The sequence below is a fragment of the Muscardinus avellanarius genome (assembly GCF_963383645.1).
Source record: "Muscardinus avellanarius genome assembly, chromosome: 5".
Classification (NCBI taxonomy): domain Eukaryota; kingdom Metazoa; phylum Chordata; class Mammalia; order Rodentia; family Gliridae; genus Muscardinus; species Muscardinus avellanarius.
The window spans coordinates 84,127,132-84,150,980 of NC_137790.1; the positions used below are offsets into that span (position 1 = coordinate 84,127,132).

General features: G+C 37.6%; 1 protein-coding gene across 1 annotated transcript in view; it reads right to left on the reverse strand.

The window, feature by feature from the left end:
• The window catches only part of TPRG1 (tumor protein p63 regulated 1), a gene marked incomplete at both ends in the record, with an annotated part of 141,194 nt that overhangs the window by 96,503 nt on the left and 20,842 nt on the right, over window positions 1–23,849 (reverse strand). The window contains one exon of the mRNA XM_080696299.1: window positions 5,221–5,397. Within this exon, the coding sequence (XP_080552425.1) occupies window positions 5,221–5,397 (177 nt within the window). The remainder of the gene's footprint in view (window positions 1–5,220; window positions 5,398–23,849) is intronic.

Below are 23,849 nucleotides of genomic sequence, written 5' to 3' on the forward strand. Positions count from 1 at the left end.
ACTAGCCCATAAATTAAACCATTATATTTATAAAGATTGAAAGATATTTATAAATTAAAATTCAGTAATACAAAGATAGTAAGAAAAACACAAAATATTTGGAAAGTAGTCAACAAAACTTTTAAAGTGTTCATGATTAAACAGAGAAGAATCATTAAGAAAAATTTAAAAATTTATCTGATAATAAGCAAATTTAGCAAATCTATGATGTGGCAAAAGCAGTTTTTAACAGGAAATTTATAGCTGAAAATATTTATTGTAAAAAATAAGAAAAATCTAAGATCAGTAACCTTGGCTTCCACTTTAAGAGTTAAAGAAGAAGAAAACTAAGTTTAAGAAACAATAGCCGGCATGGTGGCGCACGCTTGTAATCCTAGCATTCGAGAGGCTGAGACCTGAGGATCGTGGTTCTCAGACAGCCTCAGCTACTTAGTGAGGCCCTCTGCAACTCAGTGAGACCTGGTTTCAAAATAAAGAATAAAAAAAATAGGGCAGGGGGTGTAGCTCGGAGGTCAAATGCCCCTGGGTTCCATCCCCAGACCGGCCAAAAAAAAAAAAAAAAAGAAAGAAACAATAAACAAAACCCTAGGAATCAAGTAAACAATAATTAGACAAACACTAGTAAATATTAGCCAAATGAAAAAAATGTTCATTCTTGTCAAAAACAAAAAACTGATGAGCTACTAAACAGACAAAATGAGAGGATACAGATTACCATTACTAGAAAAAAAGATATTACTAATATCTCACCAACATTAAAAGGGCCATAATGAAACATTATTAACTTTATTTCTTCAAATGAAACTTAAATAAACTTAGCAAATTTCTTGAAAAAACAATTTACTGCAATTAAAACAAAAGTTTTATAACTGTTTTAGTTATAAAAGCATAATTAAACAAATTTTTATAAAGCAAATTAACTTTATTATTTTAAAAAACTTCCACACTGAGAAGTATCCAGGTCCAGTTGAATTCTCTTATAAACTTCATCAGATATTCAACAGAGATTTCACTGCTTGTAAACAAAATCCTTTAGAAAATAACAAAAGAACACTTTCCAACTTATTTCATGAGGGCAGCATAATCCAAATACCAAAATCTGGCAAAGACAATACAAAAGAATAAATAGTCTAATACTTCTCATAAACACAAATATAAACATATTCATTAAATATCAGTAAAGGACATAAAAAGGGTAGTGTTTCATGACCAAGTGGGCTTATCACAGGAGTAAAAGCCTGATTTTTATATTTGAAAATCTTAACAAAATAAGGGGTTTTTTTGGTTATTTTGTTGTTGTTGTTGTTGTTGTTGTTGTTTTTCAGTACTGGGAATTAAACCCAAGGCCTCACACATGCTGACAAGCACTCAACCTCTGAGCTACTTCCAGAGTTCTGAAATAAGATTTCAAGAATTTTTTTTAATTAGTCAAGCTGATGAAAAATAAATATGAATAAACAATACATTCTAAAAAAATGATTAAAAAATAGGGAATAACCCCACCAGATATTAAAACATAAGGCTTCAACAACTAAGGTCATTTTATACCTTAAGTAACAGATAAATGAAATGGAATGAAGAGCCTAGAAATAGAAAAGAATACACAAGGCAAAATAATATCTGATGCAGGTGGATTTCAAAGCACTGGGGGAAAGATGAAATATTGAATAAATGATGATGAAAAACTTAGTCACCATCTGGATAAAATAGAAAGCCAAATGCATATCTTATTTTTCCCTTATAAACTTAGGTAAAATTTAAATTTAACTGTGTTTAAGAAATAAAATTAACCAGGCGTGGTGGTGTATGCTTGTAATCCCAGCATTTGGGATGCTGAGACAGGAGGATCATGGTTTGAGGACAGCCTCAGTTACTTAGTGTGGCCCTTTGCAATTCAGTGAGACCCTGTTTCAAAATAAAGAATAAAATAATTAGGGCAGAAGGTATAGCTCGGAGGTAGATGCCCCTGAGTTCCAGCACCATAAATAATTATAAAATCCTTAGAAGAAACTTTGAAATTTGTTTTATAAATAGTGTGAAGAAACCCTTTCTTAAAAAGACATGAGGTTAGAAGCATTGCAAGACTGATACATTTGGTATGTAAATATTAAAGTTCGAAAGGTATATGACAAACAAGGAAGAAAGCATTTGCTAATATATGACAGAAAACAAATGCAGTTGTTTGATATATAAAAAGTTCACTACTAAATCATTACTAAAATACTCAGTATCTTAATACAGAAAAATAGGGGTTATGGTCAAAAAAGAAAATTCTCAGAAGAATAAAATGACTTTCTAACATAAGAAAAACATGTTTATCTTTCTTCAAACTTTAGTGATGCAAGTAAGAACAAGAAATAAGATGTACTTAATCTATCTCACTGGCAAAGAAAGTTTCATAATTTATGATATTGGTTCCATTTTGTGGTAAAGGATGTTTTCGGGCTTCCTGGGGGCATGATTGGTATCACCTGTTGAGAAGGCAATCTGTCAATCTCTATCAGTCAATATTAACATGGCTTTGCATTAATAATTCCACTTTGAGAACTACACACATTACAGGTGCATTTTCACATTTGTGCAATATCTAATAGACAAAGATATTTAAAAGCACCATTGTTTTTAGTAGCAAAGTTTTTTATTTGTTAATGAGGGGCCAGAGAAACAGACTTAAATGTAATACTTTGCACTATTAAAGACTGATATTTATCTACAGATTATTGAATATGTTCCCAAGATATGTATGGATATACATACAGCATGGAGCAGGACAGTTTATGGTATGAACTCCCACTGGGTAAAATAATATGTAATAGATAAGCATGAATAGATATATCCTTTTATATATGTATATGCATTCATGTATTTACAGAGATATTTTTGTCTTTTCCTGTTTATAAACATTTTTAAAAAATAGGCCAGAAGCTGTTCTCACTTATGGAGAGAGCACTGGACTGAGGTTAGAGGGTGGAAAAAATGTCTTTTAAAATTAAGTAGTCATATATGAGTGAATCCTTTTGAATCTCACTATGATATATAATTATAAATACAAGTCTTAAACCTTTCTGTGATGTTTACATATGTTTTATGTCTGTACATAATTTAAAAATCTACCCATTCTATAAGTTAACAAACCAAATGAATGAATCACATTTTGCATCCATTAAAAGAATAAATAATCCAGGCGTGGTGGTGCACACTTGTAATCCCAGCATTCTGGAGGCTGAGACCTGAGGATAACAGTTCGCGGACAGCATCAGCTACTTAGTGAGGCCCTCCACAACTTAGTTAGACCGTGTTTCAAAATAAATAATAAAAAACAGGGAAGGAGATGTAGCGCTCCAAGGTTAAATGTCTCTGGGTTCCATCCTCAGACCCACACACACACAAAAAAAAGAATAAATAAAAATGGGGTTTTAGCTAGGTATGGTGGCACACACTTGTAATCTCAGCACTTGGGAGGCTGAGACAAGAGGATCACAGGCCTGTGGCCAACATAGTGAGGTGCTTGGCAACCTAGTGAGACCTTGTTGCAAAATAGAAAATTAAAAAAATACAGTTGAGGTGTAGCTCAGAGGTAGAATGAGAATGCCCCTGGGTTCAATCCTCAGTAACACACACACACACACACACACACACACACACACACACATACCCCTAAGCTTGTAATACGGTAAGCTTTGCATAAGAAAACCAATCACGTGATCAGGCTGTTTTTTATTCCTGTGTCCTAAAAATATTTCTCAGTTCTCACTATATGCCAAGCCCAGTGTTACTTGTTTAAAGAACAACACAGTGGTGCCTGCCCTCAAAAAGCTCACAGTTCATTAGGAAGAGCTCAAATTCAGTCTTAGAGAAAGACAGTTCTGGCTTAAATCCAGAAGATTTAGGATCCTACCATTGTGGAAATCAGTGTGGAGTATTTGCAAAATCCTAGGAATGGAACCACCAAATGACCTAGATAAACCGCTCCTTGACATCTTCTTAAAAGAATTAAAGACAGAATACTAAGGCAATATGTGCATACCTACATTCATGGCAGCTCACTTCTCAGTAGTCAAATCATAAAACCAACCTAGGTGTCCATCAACCGATGAATATATAAAGAAGACATGATATATACATACAATGGGATTCTATTTAACCATAAAAAGGAGCCAAATTATGTCATTTTCAGGAAAATGGATGGACCTGGAGAATATTATGCTAAGTGCTTTCAGCAATCCCAGAAAGTCAAGGCTCAAATGTTTTTGTTTTGTTTTGTTTTGTTTTGTTTTTCATATGTGGAATCTGGAGAGAAAGTGGAAGACATAAGAGACTTTAGATAAAGATAGAGCAGTATAGTGGTAGTGATCTGGGGAGGTAATTGAAGAGGGGAAAGCAGAGGACTGAGGAAGGAAACAATTCAAATAATGCTATGTCCATATTTGAAGGTATCACACTATCATCTCACTAGGAGGGAGGGGTGAGCAGGGTGGGACATGGAGGGAAATGCACCAAATGATGTTTGCATGTCTTTTCTATCACTTCGAGCCTCACTGTGATGTATAATTGAATGAACTAACAAAACTATAAAAATAAAATGTTTAGGAAATATGTTTCTAAGACTACAAGAAGAACTTCCTCCCTTCCGCCATCTTCCTCTGTAGAACTCGCCCTGTCCCCTGTTAACTGGGAACCTTTCTGAGACAGTTAATCTCCACCCCTGCTGAGTTTAGAGGGAAGATTTCCAAAAGACTTACAGAGCTATCAACCATCTTGACATCTATCCACTGGGTTTACAAAATAATTTGAATTCCTAAGGATATGACACTTTTTCCTACCTCCACTCTTTTGGCTGTGCTCTTCCTTCTGCTAAGAATTTTATTCAACTTTGGCATTTTCCCTCCACTAACTCCCACCCACCAACAAACATTGGTTCAAGGGCCTCTCCATAAAAACTCTCTAATTGTGTGTCACATGACTAGAGTCAATCACATTTCCTCTTTCTCACAGCTCTTCACACCTATTGACTTCTCAGATTCTCCAATTAAGTGCCCGTTTGCTTCAAGCTGTGTCTTTGATACCTGATATAGAAAATAAACTTAATAATTTTGCAAAGCTTCGCCGTCCCCCTGATTTCTCCCAACATACTAGTGAACTGACCTTGTTACCAGTTTTCCTGCCTGCCTCTCCCCTCCCGAGACACTTTTACAAGTCAAAGGCATATAGTGTACTCACTTGTCCAGTGACATCTTAGGGAAGGCAAAGTTGCCCAGGCAGATGCGACAGATAGCACTGAGGGGAATCTGCTGCAGCTGCACACAGCTCAGCAGGATGAAGTCATATTTGCAAATCAAAAGCATCTTGTCTGTGAGCAGCAGAATCTTTTCCTTCTCATTGTTCCAGTGGTCTATCCTGTAGGGAGTCATCACAGGGAAGGAGAGTCAATGAATAGCTTTTCTAAGTAAAAGAGAACTACATTTACTGAAATACAGAAGGCAGTGAAGTTCAACCATCTCAGAAAAAAGAGGGACTCAGAAGAAATAAAAAAGCGCCCTCTCCTTCTCTCTCTCTCTCTCTCTCTCTCTCTCTCTCTCTCTCTCTCTCTCTCTCTCTCTCTCTCTCTCTCCGAATCCATGGCTAAGGAAGATGTTTTGTGGTCACAGAGCTCGGAGATGATTACCCACAACAGGATCAAGGGAGACCAGGTCTGTGGCATGTTGGCATTCAATACACATTTATACTTTTCCACATCTCTATTCTCCTGGAAACATTCATGGAGTACATCTTTCTCCAAGGACCCAACATCCCTATTCTAACTCAGTTTGTAGCACAAAAATACAAACTAGGATATGCTAATCTCTAAAGGCCTCATTACCATGTAGAAATAAACAGAGACTTGAATGCAGGCTGACATTACATAGAGCTCATCTTTCATATCCTTCAGGGAGGAATATACCTGAACAAGTAAAGTGGGATTATTTTTAACCAAAGACAAAATCAGTACTAGACAATTACTTACCAACTTGATTTGTTTCAGAACTGAGAGCCTTTCAGGGCATTCATGAAAAGCTCTGACCGAGGTTAAGATTTCCCTAATCAATGTTTCCCATTCACAAACATACCAAAGTCCATCATTAAGCCAAACATGAGAAGGAGAGGGGAGGGAATGAGGTGGAAACTGGGGATGGGCTAAATGAGTGTTGCATGCATGTATACCTCTACCATCTTGTACAATTAGTATAATGCTACACATATACACACGCATGCGCGCGCGCACACACACACACACACAGAATTCCTACAAGAGAGAAGAAGTCAAAACAAAGGTTTCTGATGAGAAGAAATGAAGCATGTGCTATAATTGCTCCAAACACAGCTCTTGTGCTGTTTGTCTATATAGTCTTTAAAATATGGCGCTTTGTGACTCATTAGAATTATTTCTTGTACTAAATGACTAAAAAGGTTAATTCATGACCATTCCATGTCTGAATCCGCACCACATAGGATCAATCTGATGTGTGAGTGATATGAACAACTGCTCCGGACCATTCTCTACCCAATAATCACAGTTTGATTCTTAAAATGCAAACTGAACAATATTGCTCCCCTGTTTACTTTATCAAGTAGCATCCCCTTGACCTACAATAAAATCCAAGGTCCCTAACACAAATGAAAGGTCTCTGTATATTCAAGGATGATTTATTAAACTATTGTATAAATTTGGGCACTTATATTTTCTGAAAGTATTCTTGTCCTTTCTCCTTTGTAGCATGAACTTATCACAATTTGTAAGAAGAAATTATATTTAAAATGTTTAGCAATGGGTACCAGGTGGGCACTGACCAATCAGAAAGAACACTGCAGTACAAAGGATATAGCAAATGTGGGCTGAGCATCAACCCTGTGTGTAAGAAAGTGTGTGTGTGTGTGTGTGTGTGTGTGTGTGTGTGTTCCATCAGGAAAGATACTGTAGGTCAGGCCACTCACTTTATCTAGATCGTTTAAAACAGCCTGCACTAAATAAATATCAGTTTAGTGAATAAACACTGACTAAAATAATTTCAGAAACCTTTGGGTGTTGTGAAGGTGCAGGTGGAAATTTCCAGCTCTGTCACTTCCTAACGCTGTAACTTTTCTATGGCTCAGGTTACTGATCTGTGATATGGAGATAATACTAGTATTCACCTCATAAGTTTGAGGAGAGGATTAAGGGAAGCGATTCCCAGGACTCTAAAATAAACTGCTTTTATTACTGGTAAGGAGTTAGGTCACTAGGTGATTGTGGGTAATTCGAATATATATTACTCCTCAGTGTAAAGACAGGTGGGCAAGATAAAACTTGGAGTTGAAACAACAGGAGTGGAATAGGAGAAAACATGGAATAGAGATAAAGAGGAGAGAAGCCGGGCGTGGTGGCGTACACTTGTAATCCCAGCATTCAGGAGGCTGAGACCTGGAGGACTGTGGTTCGTGGACAGCCTCAGCAACTTAGTGAGGCCCTCTGCAACTCAGTGAGAGCCGGTTTCAAAATAAAGAATAAAAAACAGGGCAGGGAGTGTAGCTCGGAGGTCAAATGCCCCTGGGTTCCAACCCCAGGCCCACAAAAAAAAAAAAAAAAAAAAAAAAAAGAAGAAGAAGAAGAAGAGAGAAAGAGGTAAAACAGAAAGAGAAGGAAGAGAAAGATAAAAGGTGTGTGATCACTGACTGAGTCCATAGGGGACTCAGCATATTTATAAGTATTAGCTCAACATCTACCCACCGCCTTTTAAAGAAGGTTATATTCAAATTCACTCTGATAGAATGTGATAGCAGAGTTAGTTTATAGTGGAAAGAAAAGCAAAGACTCCCATAGATCTGCTTTAAACCTTGGTTCTATGGTTTCCACCCACTCTAACACCCAACACTATTCAACTCCTACTCCACTGAAGAAAGGGAGAATTCTTGATAGTCTGTTTAACACTCTCAATCGTAGTCAGGAAGAAACAGGGATTCTGAAATGTCTTATCAGATATCTACATAAACTTCTCTAAATAGATTGTATCTACTTAGCAGTACGTTCTAAGCTGCTGCCTAATAAACCAGACTTGTTTTTAGTCTAAAAAAACTGCAGCTTTTGGTTGAATGGTTTTACTGAAAATGTCAGCACTCCATAATGAGATTTATTTTAAAAGGTAAAGGATTCCGTGAAAAAGGAGAATTCTTTTTAGGAACACAGAGTTCTCTGCTGTGACATAGACTGCATAATTTACATGTTGGGAATGTCTGAATTCAAGTAAATACAGAGGCTTATAAATACTTTGGGGCCAACCATCTCTAGCTCTGGGTGGTATATTTATTTATTTAGACTTAAATCACAGTTTTTTATTGCCTTAAAAACTCATGGAGAAAACACTGATTTACATATTTCTGGTATTAATACCCTTGAAGTTCAGATGGTAATAATAGCAACAAATATAGAAATAGGAATAACAATAACATACTGAGTTTGTACAGCTCATGAGCATTCACAAAGTTCTTGAATATCAATACTTATATTTAATCTTCACAATAACCCTTCAGACTAAATGCTACTACTCTCATTTTAAAGACAAGAAAACTAAAGTCCACAGACTCATAAAAAAGATGTGCCGAGTGTTTTGCACATAAGGAGAAGTAGTGCAGAAACCTGAAACAGATACGGAGACCCCAAATCTAGGCATAGTGTTTGCTTTCTCTGCAATATCACCACCTCCAAATAGAGACTCCTTGAAAGTACTGTGTTATGTTGTAAATGTGATGTTACATACCACCCCTGGAATTGTTCTTTCCAGCAAACTTCTCCAAAACAGCTCTCAGGATGCCCCTTCCTAATCTCATTCTCTTCTGATGCTGCCTATCTTTGGGAGGAACCATCTCTCCAACCAAGTACATAAGATAGGGACTATGGAGTTGTTCTTTATCCTCCATATCTCCTCTCTTTCCATGCCATTTCCTAATCATGTCATTCCCCTAATGTCTCACAAGCACCTGCCCCTGTCCATTCATCATCATCATCATCATCATCATCATCATCATCATCACCCCCACCCAGTCTTCCAGTGTCCTCTCACTGGGCCTGCGATGCTGGCCACCTGGGCTGGTTTGATCTATGTCTACTCTCACTCCTTCCAACCTCTTCCCCCCACTGAAGTGAGGAGTTTCTTTTGGAAAAATAAACTTGGTCTACACTTTCCACCCTGGTTTAATATACTTCAATACTTTAGCATGCCTCTCAACAAAATGACAGAATTCTTAATCTGGTCCAAAAGGCTCTGTAGGGCTGAGCCTCGCGATGCCTTCAACCTTATCTCAGGTGAAGTTTCTCCACTCTATTCCACTTAAACTCATTTTGGCTTTTTTCGTTTTCGCCATATATCCTCCAACTTGAGGGCCTTTGCATATGCTGCTCCCTTTGTTTACAAGATTCTTCCTGATCTTCTTCACCTAGTTAACTCCTATAGAGATGAACTCCATCACCCCTCCCTCCAGTATGCCTTCCCCAACCTCTGAGACTATCCCTTTCTCTTTTAGTATACACTCTCATTGTGCCCCTCCCCATATTTCTCCTTCATGGTGCTTGCCCCATTGACATTTTTTAGTTATCTCTATGCTTATATAATTATTGTTTGCCTCCTCTCCCACACTGTAAACCCTGCAGAGACAGAGTCAGATCTTGCCAGTGTGGCTTCAAGATTGTAGGCATCTAAAAAATATTTATAAGTGAATTAGTGAAGAATGAAGCGTTCTTGCTCTGTGCAATCTATGTGCCCTGGATCATGCTGCTTGGGGAATCTCATCCTCAGTTTTTTTGTTTGTGTGTTTATATGTTTGCTATTTGGTACTGGGGATGGAACCTGGGGCATTCTACCTTCGAGTTACACCCCTAGCCCTATTTTTTATTCTTTATTTTGAAACAGGGTCTTGCTAAGTTGCGGAGGACCTTACTAAGTAGCTGAGGCTGGCCTTAAACCTGGATTCTCCCATCTCAGCTTCTTAAATGCTGGGATTATAAACCATGTGCCACCATGCCCGGCTCATCCTCAGTTTTACACACTGAAACAATCCAGCATAAAATAGTCCATTTAAAAAAAGTCAGTAACTCTTGGGAAATGGTGATGCAAATGTTACACTTGGAATAGTCTCAGTTTGTAACAATAACAGAAAAATAATGCACACATCAAATTTTAACATTGAAGCAGGAAGGAAGTGGTGGCTCATGCTTGTAATCCCAGCATTTGGGAGGCTGAGACCAAAGGATTGTGGTTCGCAGGCAGCCTCAGCTACTTAGTGAGGCCCTCTGCAACTTAGTGAGACCCTGTTTCAAAATAAAGAATACAAAAATATAGGGCAGGGTGTGTAGCTCAGAGGTTGAATGCCCCTGCATTCCATTCCCAGTACCGCAAAAACAAAAACAAAAACAAAACAAAAAAACAAATTTTAACATTTATTATTTCTGAGTGCCAGAGATTAATTTATGATGAAATATTCTACTTTACAGTAAGATTATATATATATATATAAAATAAAAATGACATGCCCCCTTCAAGCTTCTGACTTAGGTGTTATTTCATGGGCCATATTCTTATTTCTGTTACCGCTAAGTGGATGTCACCCTTCTTTTTTAAATGCATGCAAGTCTTGAGTTCTCAGTGCCTCCTCTGTGGTTCTAGTCACATTACGATGATTTCTGTACTTTCTTACTTATTCTCCATACACACACATTAAATGGAGTTTCTCTGGTGCAGAATCAATATATTGTTCACATCTGTGTCTCTTCACTGTGTTCAGCACATAGGCAAAATAAGAGTAGGAACTCAGCAAATGAGCAGGATATGGAATGAAGAAATAAAACCCTAAGATCCATTCCCTCGTGTAATAGCCAGTCTTCCCTGGCAGAGGGTTAGTCACAGTATGTTTTGCTGCTGCTGTTCCTCAGTACCAGCATCACTGCCACATTTGACAAAAAGAAGCCTAGATCCCCAGGTGAGCAGAAAGAGGGCATCTGGGAGCTCCCGGAGACTGCAGATTCCTGGAATGACAGCAGATTCGCCAGCAGAGGGCAACAGCGAATTAGCAATGACAGGCTGGACACATTCTGCCAATTTCCAAGGACCACACCACCCAGTGACTCAAATTATCCCAGATGCCTCCCCAGAAGCCCCAGCCTCACACCCAACAATGCTTTAGGTTGCTTTTTGAAGACAGTGCCAAATCAGTGTGTGGTTTTAAACTTTCTTCCAAGAAAAATTTTGTCTCGAGTCTTATATTCTCTCTCTCTCTCTCTCTCTCTCTCTCTCTCTCTCTCTCTCTCTCTCTCTCTCTCTCTCTCTCTCTCTCTCACACACACACACACACACACAAACACAAACACACACTCACCCTCTTTGTGATCTAAAAATAAATTAATCCTTGCAAACCTCTCAAACCTCTTGGTGTGCCCAGTCCTTGAAAGAGAGGACAGTATCTTGGCTAGCCTGGAACTAGCAACCTAGGAGGAAAACACTGAATTATTCATTCTATGCCTAGTCCCTGAGCAGCCATTGGGTTTTGGTCCCTAATCAGAATCAGGTTTAAGTTTGCTGTTCAAACACAAATAGATGAAAAAGTTAGAGCAAAAAAATTTTCCTGCCCCTGAGTTAAGTAGAGTATTACAAAACTTTCAGCTACATAATCCACATACGTTTCTTTTACTTGTTTGGCTACTCTTTCCTTGGGCCTCTCCAATTTGTTTAAAATAAGAAACCTTTAAAGTAAATATGAAATTCCAATAAAACCCCAATGCCTCAAACCTTCCCTCTTCCTAGTTCTCCTTATTTGGCTTCCTGTAATTCATTCTCTCCCCCCACCATCACCCCGTGTTTACTACCCTGTGCTGCTAGTCATGTGCTAGGTTTCATTATAGTTCTTGGGAGTACTGAGAATATCTTACTACTAATCTTAAGGATTCCTCTGTCATATTACAGAAGAACAATGTGGTGGCCCAATGTATGATGAGACTAGATGAAGGAGACTGGAGTCCAGAAAGGCAGAATAGTGTCTCAGGATCGCCTGCCCACAGAACTGAGGAAAAGGAATCCCCAGCACAGATTTGATGCCCTTGAAGAAGGTTCTCCAATGAACCCATCATCATTTCCTGATCTTTGGTAAAGATCTCAGTGTTGAGAAAGCACAAGTTACAAGGTACAGATTATGCTTTGCATGGAAACAAAGAAAGAACTTGGGAGCATTTCTTAATATGTTCAACGCTTCTTAAAATGCACCTGTCATAGGGTAGACAGATTGTTTCATAAAAGAAAGCTACTAAAAACCTAAAAACTTCCATTTATCAACACTCCACAAGTAAATTTCTTCTGAGGCAGGGAAGTTTTACCATGAATATCACTGCATTGTTCCAGTTGTTTATAGGGGCGAAAAATAACATTTTTTCTTCAAAAATGTTTGTGAGCTCTCAAGAATAATAAAAACTACAACAGCAATTTTAGGTTGAAATACCCTATGTATACCAGGTCTTAAGCTTCTGAGATTGACAAGCACATATGAATAATTATGTTTTGCATTTTCTTAGATTATAATAACAGAAGCCGCCAAATACTTAGGGTCTGGTATGGAGTCAAGAACTATACTATGCCAGATGCTGTGCATGTATTGCCTGCTTGAATCATCACTGAACAGTCCTGATAAATGGAGATGAGGAAGCTGAGGTCCAGCAAAGTATTTTGGACTCCAAAATGTTGTCCCTCCAAAACATTTGTATCCCTCAAAAATGTCTATGTTGAAGCCCTAACGGTAATATGATGGTATTAGGAGGTGAAGGCTTGGGAGGTGATTAGGCTTTGATAAGGGTGGAGCCTCTTTGTTAGATTAGTGCCTTTATAATCAGAAGAGACAGCAGAGCTTCTTACCTCTGCCATATAAAGACACCGTGAGAAGGCAGTTTTATATTCACTATATAAAGGAAACCCTTCACTAAGAACCCTATCAGCCTCTAAAACTGGAAGAAGCAAATGTCTGTTGTTTAAGCCACCTAATCTACTTTACTCTGGTATAGAATAAAACTAATAGAGGAGGTTAATTTGTTCTCAGTACATAACCAGGTTTCATCCAAGATTTGTGGGACTTTAAGCCCTTGCACTCTCCACTTTAACAAACATCATCCATCAAGAAGGTAATTAAACCTTCCCATTTTATCAATAAACAGTGCTGAGTGTCTATGTACATCTATATATGAACACTGGGTTAATAATTCCTCTACAGTGGTCCCTTGTCCTTAAGAAGCTTATAATCTAATTAGGGAGGAAGATAAGTAAATCAAGCACTACAATATAATAAGATGGGTATCTACACAATGTGCTATGGAGGTTCTGATTGATAACATTGCTAACATTTACTTACTGTAAGTTCTATGTAATTTTACCCTGTGTATGATTGATTCATTTTGGCTCTCATTAATTCTGTGAGGAAGCTGATGACATTACCCCTATTTTACAGATGAGAGACTGAAGCATAATAAGGTTTAAGTAAATTGCCAGCACTTACAGAACCGAAGTTTAAACTGGGGTGTCTAGCTCTAGAGTCTATGCTTTTAATTAACCACTTTGTTCCACTGAAAGGGATCTCATGTCACCTAGGAAGGGAAAGCCTGGGTGAAGTATGCTTGAAGAGGCTTTTGAAGGATTAAGAGGTGATAGATAGCATGATGTTGAATAACTACTTTTAGACAGAAGATATAGCAAGTGTCAAAAGATGGGGATATATACAGGACAACTTGTTAAATGTGATAATATCCTTTACATAGTATCATTTCATTTATGAAAAAAATGGAAATAGAACCACCCTAAAAATGTCAGCTACCATTCACAATAATTTTGGTTCAGGAGAGTAGAGATGAGATCCAGACATCTACAACTTTTTGAAAGGTACTCAGGTACAGGACAGGGTTTTGAATAAACAAGCATTTTTAAGAACTACTCTAGAAATCTGAGTCATATCTAAGAATTTTCAGTCCCTCCAAAATACCTAGGTAATCCTATTCTGAGCTTAGTCTTGAGGAAGTATTAGATGACACAGAAAGAATTGTGGATTTGCACAACCTTTTGGATTGGAGTGCATCAAAATATGTCTAAGTTGTTAAATTCAAAGAATTAATTCTGACCACTCTTACCTTATCAGTTTTTTTTTTTTTTTTACTGTAGTCGTCATACATCTTAATGGGGTACAAGATGGTGGAGGTATATATGCACACATCACTTATTTAGCCCTTCTTCAATTCCAACCCCATTCCTGTTCCCCTCCCTCCTTCTCATGTTTGGCTAACTGACTTTGATATGTTTATGAATGTACATCATGTACATTAGGGAATTTCCCTCTTTCCCCTCTCATTTCCCTTAGGTAGGTTGCCTTATTTGCTCCTCTATGGTTTCTCCTTCTTCTTCTAGAATTCCTCCTATGACCCCTTGTCTCCCTAGCTTCCACATATTAGGGAGAGCATCCGATTTTTTACATTTTGTGACTGACTAATATCAATTAGCATAATGTTCTCCAATTCCAACCATTTACCTACAAATGATGTAATTCTGTTCTTCTTTAGGAAGAAGAATCTGATGGCTTTCTATCAAGAATAACTAAGACCAGAGAATATCACTACATCATGCCACACTCTGTACGTGGCCTAGTGCAAAACAAATCGCCTAGTGAATGTCAATTGTTTTTACATGCTCCTTCTCTGAAGACAAACTATACTTGACCGTTAATTTTGTCAAGATTCGTAAGAGCTTGTATTGTAACCACAAGTAAATCTTTATTATCATCTCACTTTTCATAAGTGCTAGATTCCTGAGCAGTAGCAGGCTTTCTATTACACAGGCTGGGGCTGGAGATGCAACTCTGCCACTTACCAGCTAAAACATCAGTCCAAAAGTTACCTATCCTTTCTGAGACTCAATTTCCACATCTCTAAAATGAGGGTACAAATAGCACATTCCCCATAGAGCTGTTGCAAGGATATGAGATACTGCATATGGAAAACTTAGCTCAATACAAATCATATACAATATGCTAAATTGTTACTGGCTAAAATATAACAATAATGAAGGAGATGACCATTTTAATTTTTTTCTATAATTTTTTAATGTTTATTGAATTTATAAATGAATGAGTGAAGCAAATCCACTTAAAAAGAAATCTTCAAGGCTATACAGTGTTAAGACATACAGAATAATTTGTGTTTCATTTTCCTGAACAAATTAAGACAGTAGTCATTAATAGATAAGAAAACTTTCAGCCAGGCATGATGGCACATGCCTAGTACTTGGGAGGCTAAGACAGGAAAATCACAGATTTGAGGCCAGCCTCAGCAACTTAATGAGATGACATTTCAAAATTAAAAATAAGGAGGGGGGAAGAGGAAAATCTCTAAAACACATAATGTACTTAAACATATCGAAGTCAACCACTAAGCCAAGCAAGGGAAGGAGGGATGGGGAGGGATGGGGTGGGAATTGGGTAGGGGTTAAATCAGTGATGTGTACATGTATGTACACACAAGTTTTTACCCCAATATGATATATGAATATAATGCACCAATAAAAAATTTTTTAATCACACAAAAAATAAATAAATAAGAATGAAATTAAAATAAAAATAAAATAGAGTTGGAAGTATAGCTCAGAGGCAAAATGCCTCTGCATTCAATTCCCACTACCACAAAAAGAAAAAAGGTTTCTTTATTTCCTAGTTTGCCTGTTTATCACACATAGCTAGAGGTATGTTCATTACATTGCATTCTGTGTTTGAGTTACTCTGACTTAAAATATAGATTATGCATTGTGCGTATTTCCCACAGTTTTGCTATCCATTCATCTGTTGATGGTGATCTGGGTTGGTTCCATATTTTGGCTATTACAAATTGTGCTGCTATGAACATAGGTATGCATATGTTGCTGTATTTCTCTGAATTCAACCCCTTTGGAAAGATACCCAGGAGTGGTGTAGCTGGATCATATGGTGGATCTATTCCCACCTTTCTTAGGAATCTCCACACAGATCTCCATAGTGGTTGAACTAGTTTGCATTCCCACCAACAGTGTAAAAGAGTTCCTCTTTCCCCACATCCTCGCCAGCATTTGTTGTTGTTTGATTTCTTTATGCTTGACACAATGGAATTCTATTCAGCTATAAAGAAGAACAAAATTATATCATTTGCAAGAAGATGGAAAGCCCTGGAGAACATTATGTTAAGTGAGATCAGCCAAACACAGAAGGAGAAGGTACATATGTTTCCTCTAATATGCCCAAACTAGGAAACACAAAGGATACCAGTGGGACTCCAGATAATGGAGGGGAAATACCAGCAAAGTTTGAATGGAAAGATAGGAAAGGAGGAAGGCTGATCTTGATTAATGAGGGTCTACATCTGAACATGTGTAAAATTATGAATAAGACATGGTTAACCTGGACAACCATTGGTGGGAGGGGGGAAGTGAAAATGGGGGTGGGAGGAGAGGGCACCAAATATAGTTTAAATGTATACTATTTACGTTCAATAAAAAATTGTCAAAAGAAAAAAAGATAAAAATAAATAAATAAATAAATAAGTAAATAAAATCAGTCACAAGAAAAAAAATATATAGACTATGCATTGCATATGAATTTCTCTCCACAGGTAGCCGCTGTGGGATACCTCAGAAGATAATGACCTGGAGCAGGTGGAACAAGGACCACATAGGCAAAGGTGAGAATGCCATCTGAAGCAATCATGCTACATTCATTTAGTAGTCTGGCCACAGAAGCCAACAGTGAATTCAGATAGCGACCCAACTCAGAAGTAACAAGGGCAGCCTCTTAAGATTATGGCACAAAGGAAAATTGATTTTAATTGATTTGCAGTTGAACTTCTCTCTAAATGTCAGAAATGTATTCTTTAGAGAAATAATACCAGGTAACTAGGCTAGAAGTAATTCCTTGCACTGATTTAACAAATATTTATTGAAAAAAAACCTATTGCATTACAGGCTTTAGTAGTATAGTGATAAACCAAATAAACCCTTATACCTCTGGCACTTATGTCCTAGAAAAGCACACAGGCAAAATGAAAGAGACAACTAAATCTAGAGAGTTGGATTTAGAGAGTCAAGGGAACATCTGTGGGAATAGCATTCTGGTTAAAGAGAAAAGATTGTGTAGAGGCCCTGAGGTGGGATTCAGCAAGGTTATAAAATATCAAAGAGGACAGTTTAGCAGGAGCAAAGCAAATAAGGAGGAGAGGAGGGGAGAGTCAAACAGAAGCCAGAGCACATGCAGGAACAACCACAGTATCTATACCACTTAGGAATATATTTCACATGGCATGGCCACGATCCTCCACTTTAAACATGAAAGAAGCCAGCATCCATGAAGCAGACTGGATCAAGCACCAAGTGACAGGGCCCAGCTCTTCTGACCCCCTCAAGCTCAGGCTGCGCACATCCCATCCAGCTACTCTTCCCACTCACTTATACTATGATACCAGGCAATTTTGCTCCACGTACTGCACTACCATCAGCAAGAGAAAATTGTAAAAGCCATACAAAAGAAGAGAATATGGGCACACCCCATCCTCCTCTCCTTTCCACAAAACTACTAAATAGCTGTTGAATAGCTCAGGCCCTCTACAGCACACCAGGCGCTCACAAGAGGCCCGCCCCTCCCAGAGGGGGTCCCCCCCCCCGCGCCCCCCACATCACTGTTAGGGACTCACTTGATCAGAAGCCAAGGAAGCTGGCAGGAAACAAAGCCCAGTGTTGAGGAGGCAGCAAAGAGGGAAGCACCACCAAGGCCCAGGATAGAGCAAATGCACACATCTCCCCGCCTCCATTGTTCAGTATGTTTCTAAATGGGAGGGACATCAGCTTACTCTTCTGTGTTAGTTATAGCTCTTTGGGAACTTCAGACACGGCCCAGATCAGGCAAACCCAAGAGGAGGAGATAAGCTATAAAAATACTCAGAGGAATCCCGCTCAACCCAAGAACAGGAATCACAGCTCAGCAGGGCTCCATGAACCTGGAAAGCCACAAGCAAGCAAGAGATGCTCTCAGGAGTGATCTCTACCAAGAGATCAAACTACACACGCATCTCATCAGTTTCCTTTGACTGGGGGCTCCTTATGCCTATGGTTCACTCTTACTACTCCTTAGTTCAATCTTGCCTGTGACTTTGGTTTCCTTAGTCCTAACTCTGTGATTATTTTTTTGTATTTACTCTCAGAGATGGTGTATCTTTTTATCTCCCAGTTCCAATTCTCAACATAAGTAATTCTGTCAGTTCAAGTCAATTATGCAAGCTGTCTCTTTGGTACACATGCCAGCTGATGGACTCACCCCTCTGTTCAATCAGCAATGGTCAAGAACTAAAATTCCACAGCAGAAAATAGAATTTGCCAGTGAAGAACACTATATATATATATTCTTTTTTGCGGTTCAAGGGCATTCTACCTCCAAGATACACCTCGAGCCCCTATTTCTTATTCTTTATTTTGAAACAGGGTCTCACTAAGTTGTGGAGGGCCTCACTAAGTAGCTGAGGCTGGCCACTAACCCAGATCCTCCTGTCTTAGCCTCCCAAATGCTGGGATTACAAACTTGTACCACCACGCCTGGGTCACTATTTTTTTTAAATAGTTTTGCCATTTTACTTCCTTTGTCTTCCATAAAAAATATAAATAAACTTGTTAGTAACTAAAACTCTTGCTGAAAGTTTTATAGAAATTGAGCTAAATCTGTATATCAAATTTGGAGAGGGTTGACATCTTCACTACTATGTTGCCATCCAGTCCACAAATATAGCATCTTATCCTATTTATTTATAATTTTTGTGATTTCTTTCACCAGCATTTTATTGCTTTCAGCATGCAAGTCTTGTACATATTAGGTTAAATACATACCTAAGAGCTGGGCATGATGACTCACACCATAATCCCAGTATTTGGAAGGCTGAATCAGGTGGATTTCAGATTTGAGGACAGCCCTGGCAACTTAGCAAGACCCTGTTTCAAGTCTTAAAAAATTTAAAAAGGGCTTTGGGGTGGCTTGGAGGTAAAATGCCAGTGGGTTCAATTACCTAAGAACCAAACGCATGCACCTAAGTTGTTTCTGTTATTGTCCTCATCGTTGTCGTCATCCTTCTCTTTCTCTTCTTCCTCCTCCTCCTTCTTTTTCACATGGTTACAAATATGATTGTATTTTTAATTTTTGGTCTTAAATTGTTTTAAAAATATTATCCAGGCATGGTGGTGCACGCTTGTAATCCCAGCATTTGGGAGGCTGAGACAGGAGGATCACGGTTCACGGACAACCTCTGCGGCTACTTAGTGAGGCCCTTTGCAACTCAGTGAGACCCTGTTTCAAAATAAATAATAAAAAATAGGGCTGGGCAAGTCGCTTGGAGGTAGAATCCCCCCCCCCCACAGGTTCCATCTCCAGTACCTCAAAAAATTAAAATAAAATAACAAAATAAGGAATAAAACAATTAGGGCTAGGGCTATAGCTCTGAGGTAAAATGCCCCTGGGTTCCATCCCCAGTACCATATATATATATATATATATATAATGTGATTTTTAAATAAAACTCCAAAGAAATTAACAAGCTAGCTAATAACTCTACTACATATAAATTGCCACATATATCATCAAAGCAGAGAGCTCATATCCTTTTGTATAACATAGATTAACTCTATTTAAATAAAACTGGTGCCAGGTGTGGCTTACACTTGTAATCCCAGTACTTAGGAGGCTGAGAAAGGAGGACCACAGGTTAGTGAGCCCCTTAGCAATTTAGTGAGACCCTGTTTCAAATGAAGAATAAAAAGTAGGGATAGGAGTGTAGCTCAGAGGTAGAATAGAATGCCTCTGGGTTCAATCCCCATTATTGCAAAAATAAATAAATAATTAATTAATTAATTAAAAACTGGGTTAACATACTGTACTTCAAAATTTGTTTTTTGCAGTATTTTGTGTTTATATACTTACAAAGATAAAGATAAATACTGGAAATCCCATATACATATATTTATGTTACTATATGAAGCATTACATTTTATTGATTTTTTTTTACTGGAATTTGAATCCAAAAGGTATTCTTTTTTTCAAAATTATTTTTTATTGGTGGTTTTAAATTTTTATTGCTACTATGTAGAGATACTATGCATCAATTTAAGTGTGTTGGTCCTGTATTCTGCAGCCTCAGTGAACTCATTTATTAATTCTCAGTTTGCCTGGATTGGGTATAAGATTCTACCGGCTTCATCAAATGAGTGGGGAAGTATTTCCTTCTATTTTCTGGAAAAGACTATGTAAATTGATGTTCATTTTCCTATACATATTTAATAGGATTCTCTGGTTAAACCATCTGTGCCTGAAAATTTTTTGGTGGAAATTAAATTTAATTAAAAATTAAAAAATTAATTAAAAATTAAATTTAATTAAAATTAAATTTTCTAATTGTTACAGGGCTATTCAAATTTTTTATTCTATATTGAGTGAAACATGGTAGTTGTGTTTTGAGAAGTTGGTTCATTTCATCTAAGTTGTCAAATTTTTATATAGAAAGTGGTCAGCCTTAATCATTTATTATCTCCTTGATGTTTGTAAGGTCTATAGTGATAGCCCTGTTTCACTTCTGATATTGATAATTTTTGACTTCTCTTTTTTCTTTGTCAGTCTTGCTTAAGGTTTGTTCATTTTATTGATCATTTCAGAGACATGACTTCTCGTTTTATTAATTTTGTCTTATGTGTTTGAGTTTCTTAAAAATTGATTCCAACTCTTATATACATTATTTTCATCTGCTTATATTGTTTGTTCTTTTCTTCTAATTTTTGAAGTGAAAACTCAAATTATTGATTTGAGATTTTCCCTCAATTGATAGGAATACTTTTCCTTTAGTATCACAAATTTCTTTCAGCACTGTCGTAAATACATCTCACACATTTATATATGGTAGAGTTGTTTACTCACTCAACTCAATATAATTTTTAACTTTTTGAGACTTCATTTGTGATCTCTGGATTATTTAAGTATGTTATTTACTTTTCAGGTGTTTAGAGATTTTCATGTGTTATTGTTGTTATTGATTTCTACTTTGATTACATCATAGATAACATTCTTTATATGATTTTATTATTTTAATTTCATAATTGTTTTGTGGCTAAGAATACTACAGATCTCTGTGTATGTAATGAGGGTGCTTGAAAAAAATGTATTCTTCTATTATTGGATAGAGTGTTCTATAAATATTGATTAGGTCCTGTTAATTTATGAGGTTGTTGGGTCCTTCTAGATCTTTTGTTATTTTCTACCTAGGTATTATATCAGTTATTGAGAAAAATGGTGCTAAATTTTCCAGTTATATGTATATATTTCTTTGTTTCTGCCTTCTGTTATAACAGTTTTTATCTCATGTTTTTAATATTATATTTCATGCAGTTTTTTTAAGTTCTACTGTTTGATGTATATAAATCTATATTGCTATATCTTCTTGGGAGATTGACTTTTTATTATCCCTCACTTTCCCAGAAAATTATACCTATTTATTAATTAATAAACATCAGCATTTCAGGAACCATGGCAACTCTTGGACTGTCTGGTTTTGACTACTGAATAAACCAGTGGAAGCAAAGCCTTCTTCTTTATATTCTTTACTTTTCCTAAAACCACCCTGTCCCACAACAGATCATTTGGTTGCAACTTATGGACACTATAGAATGAAGATATCGCCTCATAGAGTCCCCTTTATGAACCAGGTAACATGTTTACACATAGAAAGCTATAATATATGTTTGTATAAGAGCTGTAATGCCCTATAAGTGTTGATAGCCTCAATATTAATATTGAAGTCTTATTTGTTCTCTTTAAAAACACACATTAGCAAATTCCTAATTAACGATGATTAAATGTAAATTAATGGGCAATTATTTCCAGAGCCTAATTCCTCTCCAATAATCTCAATCCATGCATGGTATTCTTTACTGAATCAAGAGATAAATGCCCACAGTGGCCATGAAGTAAACATTAAAGCAGTGTCCTAGACATATCAAGTTCTAAAATACTAACTGTGTTCTGATTTTATCTCCCTGGTATAAATTGTAGCCCTAAGTGAGATGACGTCAAGGTGAGACCATTGAACAGATGGTAGGGTGAGATTCACACAGCTGGTGCTCCTGAGTGGATAAGAGCTGGTTTCCAAACACCATGACATCGAGGGAGTTAAGAGGGGCAGTTCAGTCAGTGAAAACAGGAAGCATGCGTCCATCCTAAAACCCTGAGCAGGGTGTACATGTCATCCAGATCTCCAATTTCGTGACTCCAGGAGAGAACTTGACTCAAGCCCCTTAGCTGGTACTCAGAGTTACCCTACTTTCTGACTCCTTCTCATCTTTCTAGCTAATGTCTAGCTTTCCCACTCTTGCTCATCAAAATTCAGCCACGTGGAACTGAGCATGGTGCCTCAGCCTCTCTCTCTCTCTCTCTCTCTCTCTCTCTTTCTCTCTCTCTCTCTCTCTCTCTCTCTCTCTCTCTCTCTCTCTCTCTCTCTCTCTCTCTCTCTCTCTCTCTCTCTCTCTCTCTGTTACTCTGCACAGATTCTTGCCTTTCTGGAATGTTCTTTCCCATTATATGTTCTTGTAAACTTCTCCTTTTTTAAGGCTGGATATCCCCTTACCTAATACAACAGAGCACAGTGAATTCCTTGCTCCAATAGAATCAGTTGTAGGTCTGTGTATCTGCATGTTGTAATTTCATTTCTATGCCCTTGCTCCTCACAAGACCAAGAGATCCTGACAATGAAAATCTTGTCTCATTTGGCTCTGAATTTTCATCATATAGGGTAGAATCTACCTTACAGAATGAGCTCAGCAAATATGGAAGTGAACATAGGAATCATTGAATATGAGTAGATAATAATAAAGTCAAATTTTATATGGCAAATTACATATAGAAAAAGGTATTGTAAGTGTTATATGTATATTCAATAATTTAATCTTTAAAATAAAATTTTTAACACACACATTTTACAGATGATACCACTGAGACTAAGAGGTTTTGAGATTTGCACAACCAAGGTCAAAGAATGAGTAAGAAATGGATGGAGTCGGGCACTTAGCAGCATCTGACTCCTTTCACCTCTTGGCTCTTTCTGAATCTTCCCCAATTGGTGACAGTCATGGGAAATCAAAGATGTTCAAATGCAATTGTGACGGCAGTAATTAAATTTCCTCATTGACTATAATCCAGGTCACTCAAGGACCATTACCTCTCTGGATGAGTTTGCAGCCATGGAGAATTTGTGGAGAAAAGCAACGTGTTTAATTAAGTAATTGTAGAAAACACCCAGCTAGTATAAATGGATTCTTAGTAAAAGAGGTGCTTCTGTTGCTGCCAGAGACCTGCCACAGGTCATTGAGATCCTGATGAATTTGCAGCACTTTTCAGCCTTCACCTGAGGACAGAGGAAAGGCTTACTGGGCTTTGAGTTGGTTGGTGGCCCAGGGACATGGAGACAGGACTCAATGCATGGACCCTGGTAGTGTCAGGGAAGGACTCTATCAGAGTTAAATTTGAGTCACACTCATGGCTAGTTCTTAGCTTCAACAAGTACCTTATACTGCACTAAGTACTTGGAGGAGAGGAGAGAGAAGTTTGGATAGAAGTAATTCAGAGCTGCTGGGCATGGTGTGCCTGTGAGGGAGGCTGAAACAGGAAGATTGCAGGTTCAAATCAGCCTTAGGAACTTAGTTGCTGAGTGAGACTCTGAGCAACTTTGCAAGACCCTGTTTACAAATTAAAATAGGGCTGGACACATAGTTGAGAGGTAGAAT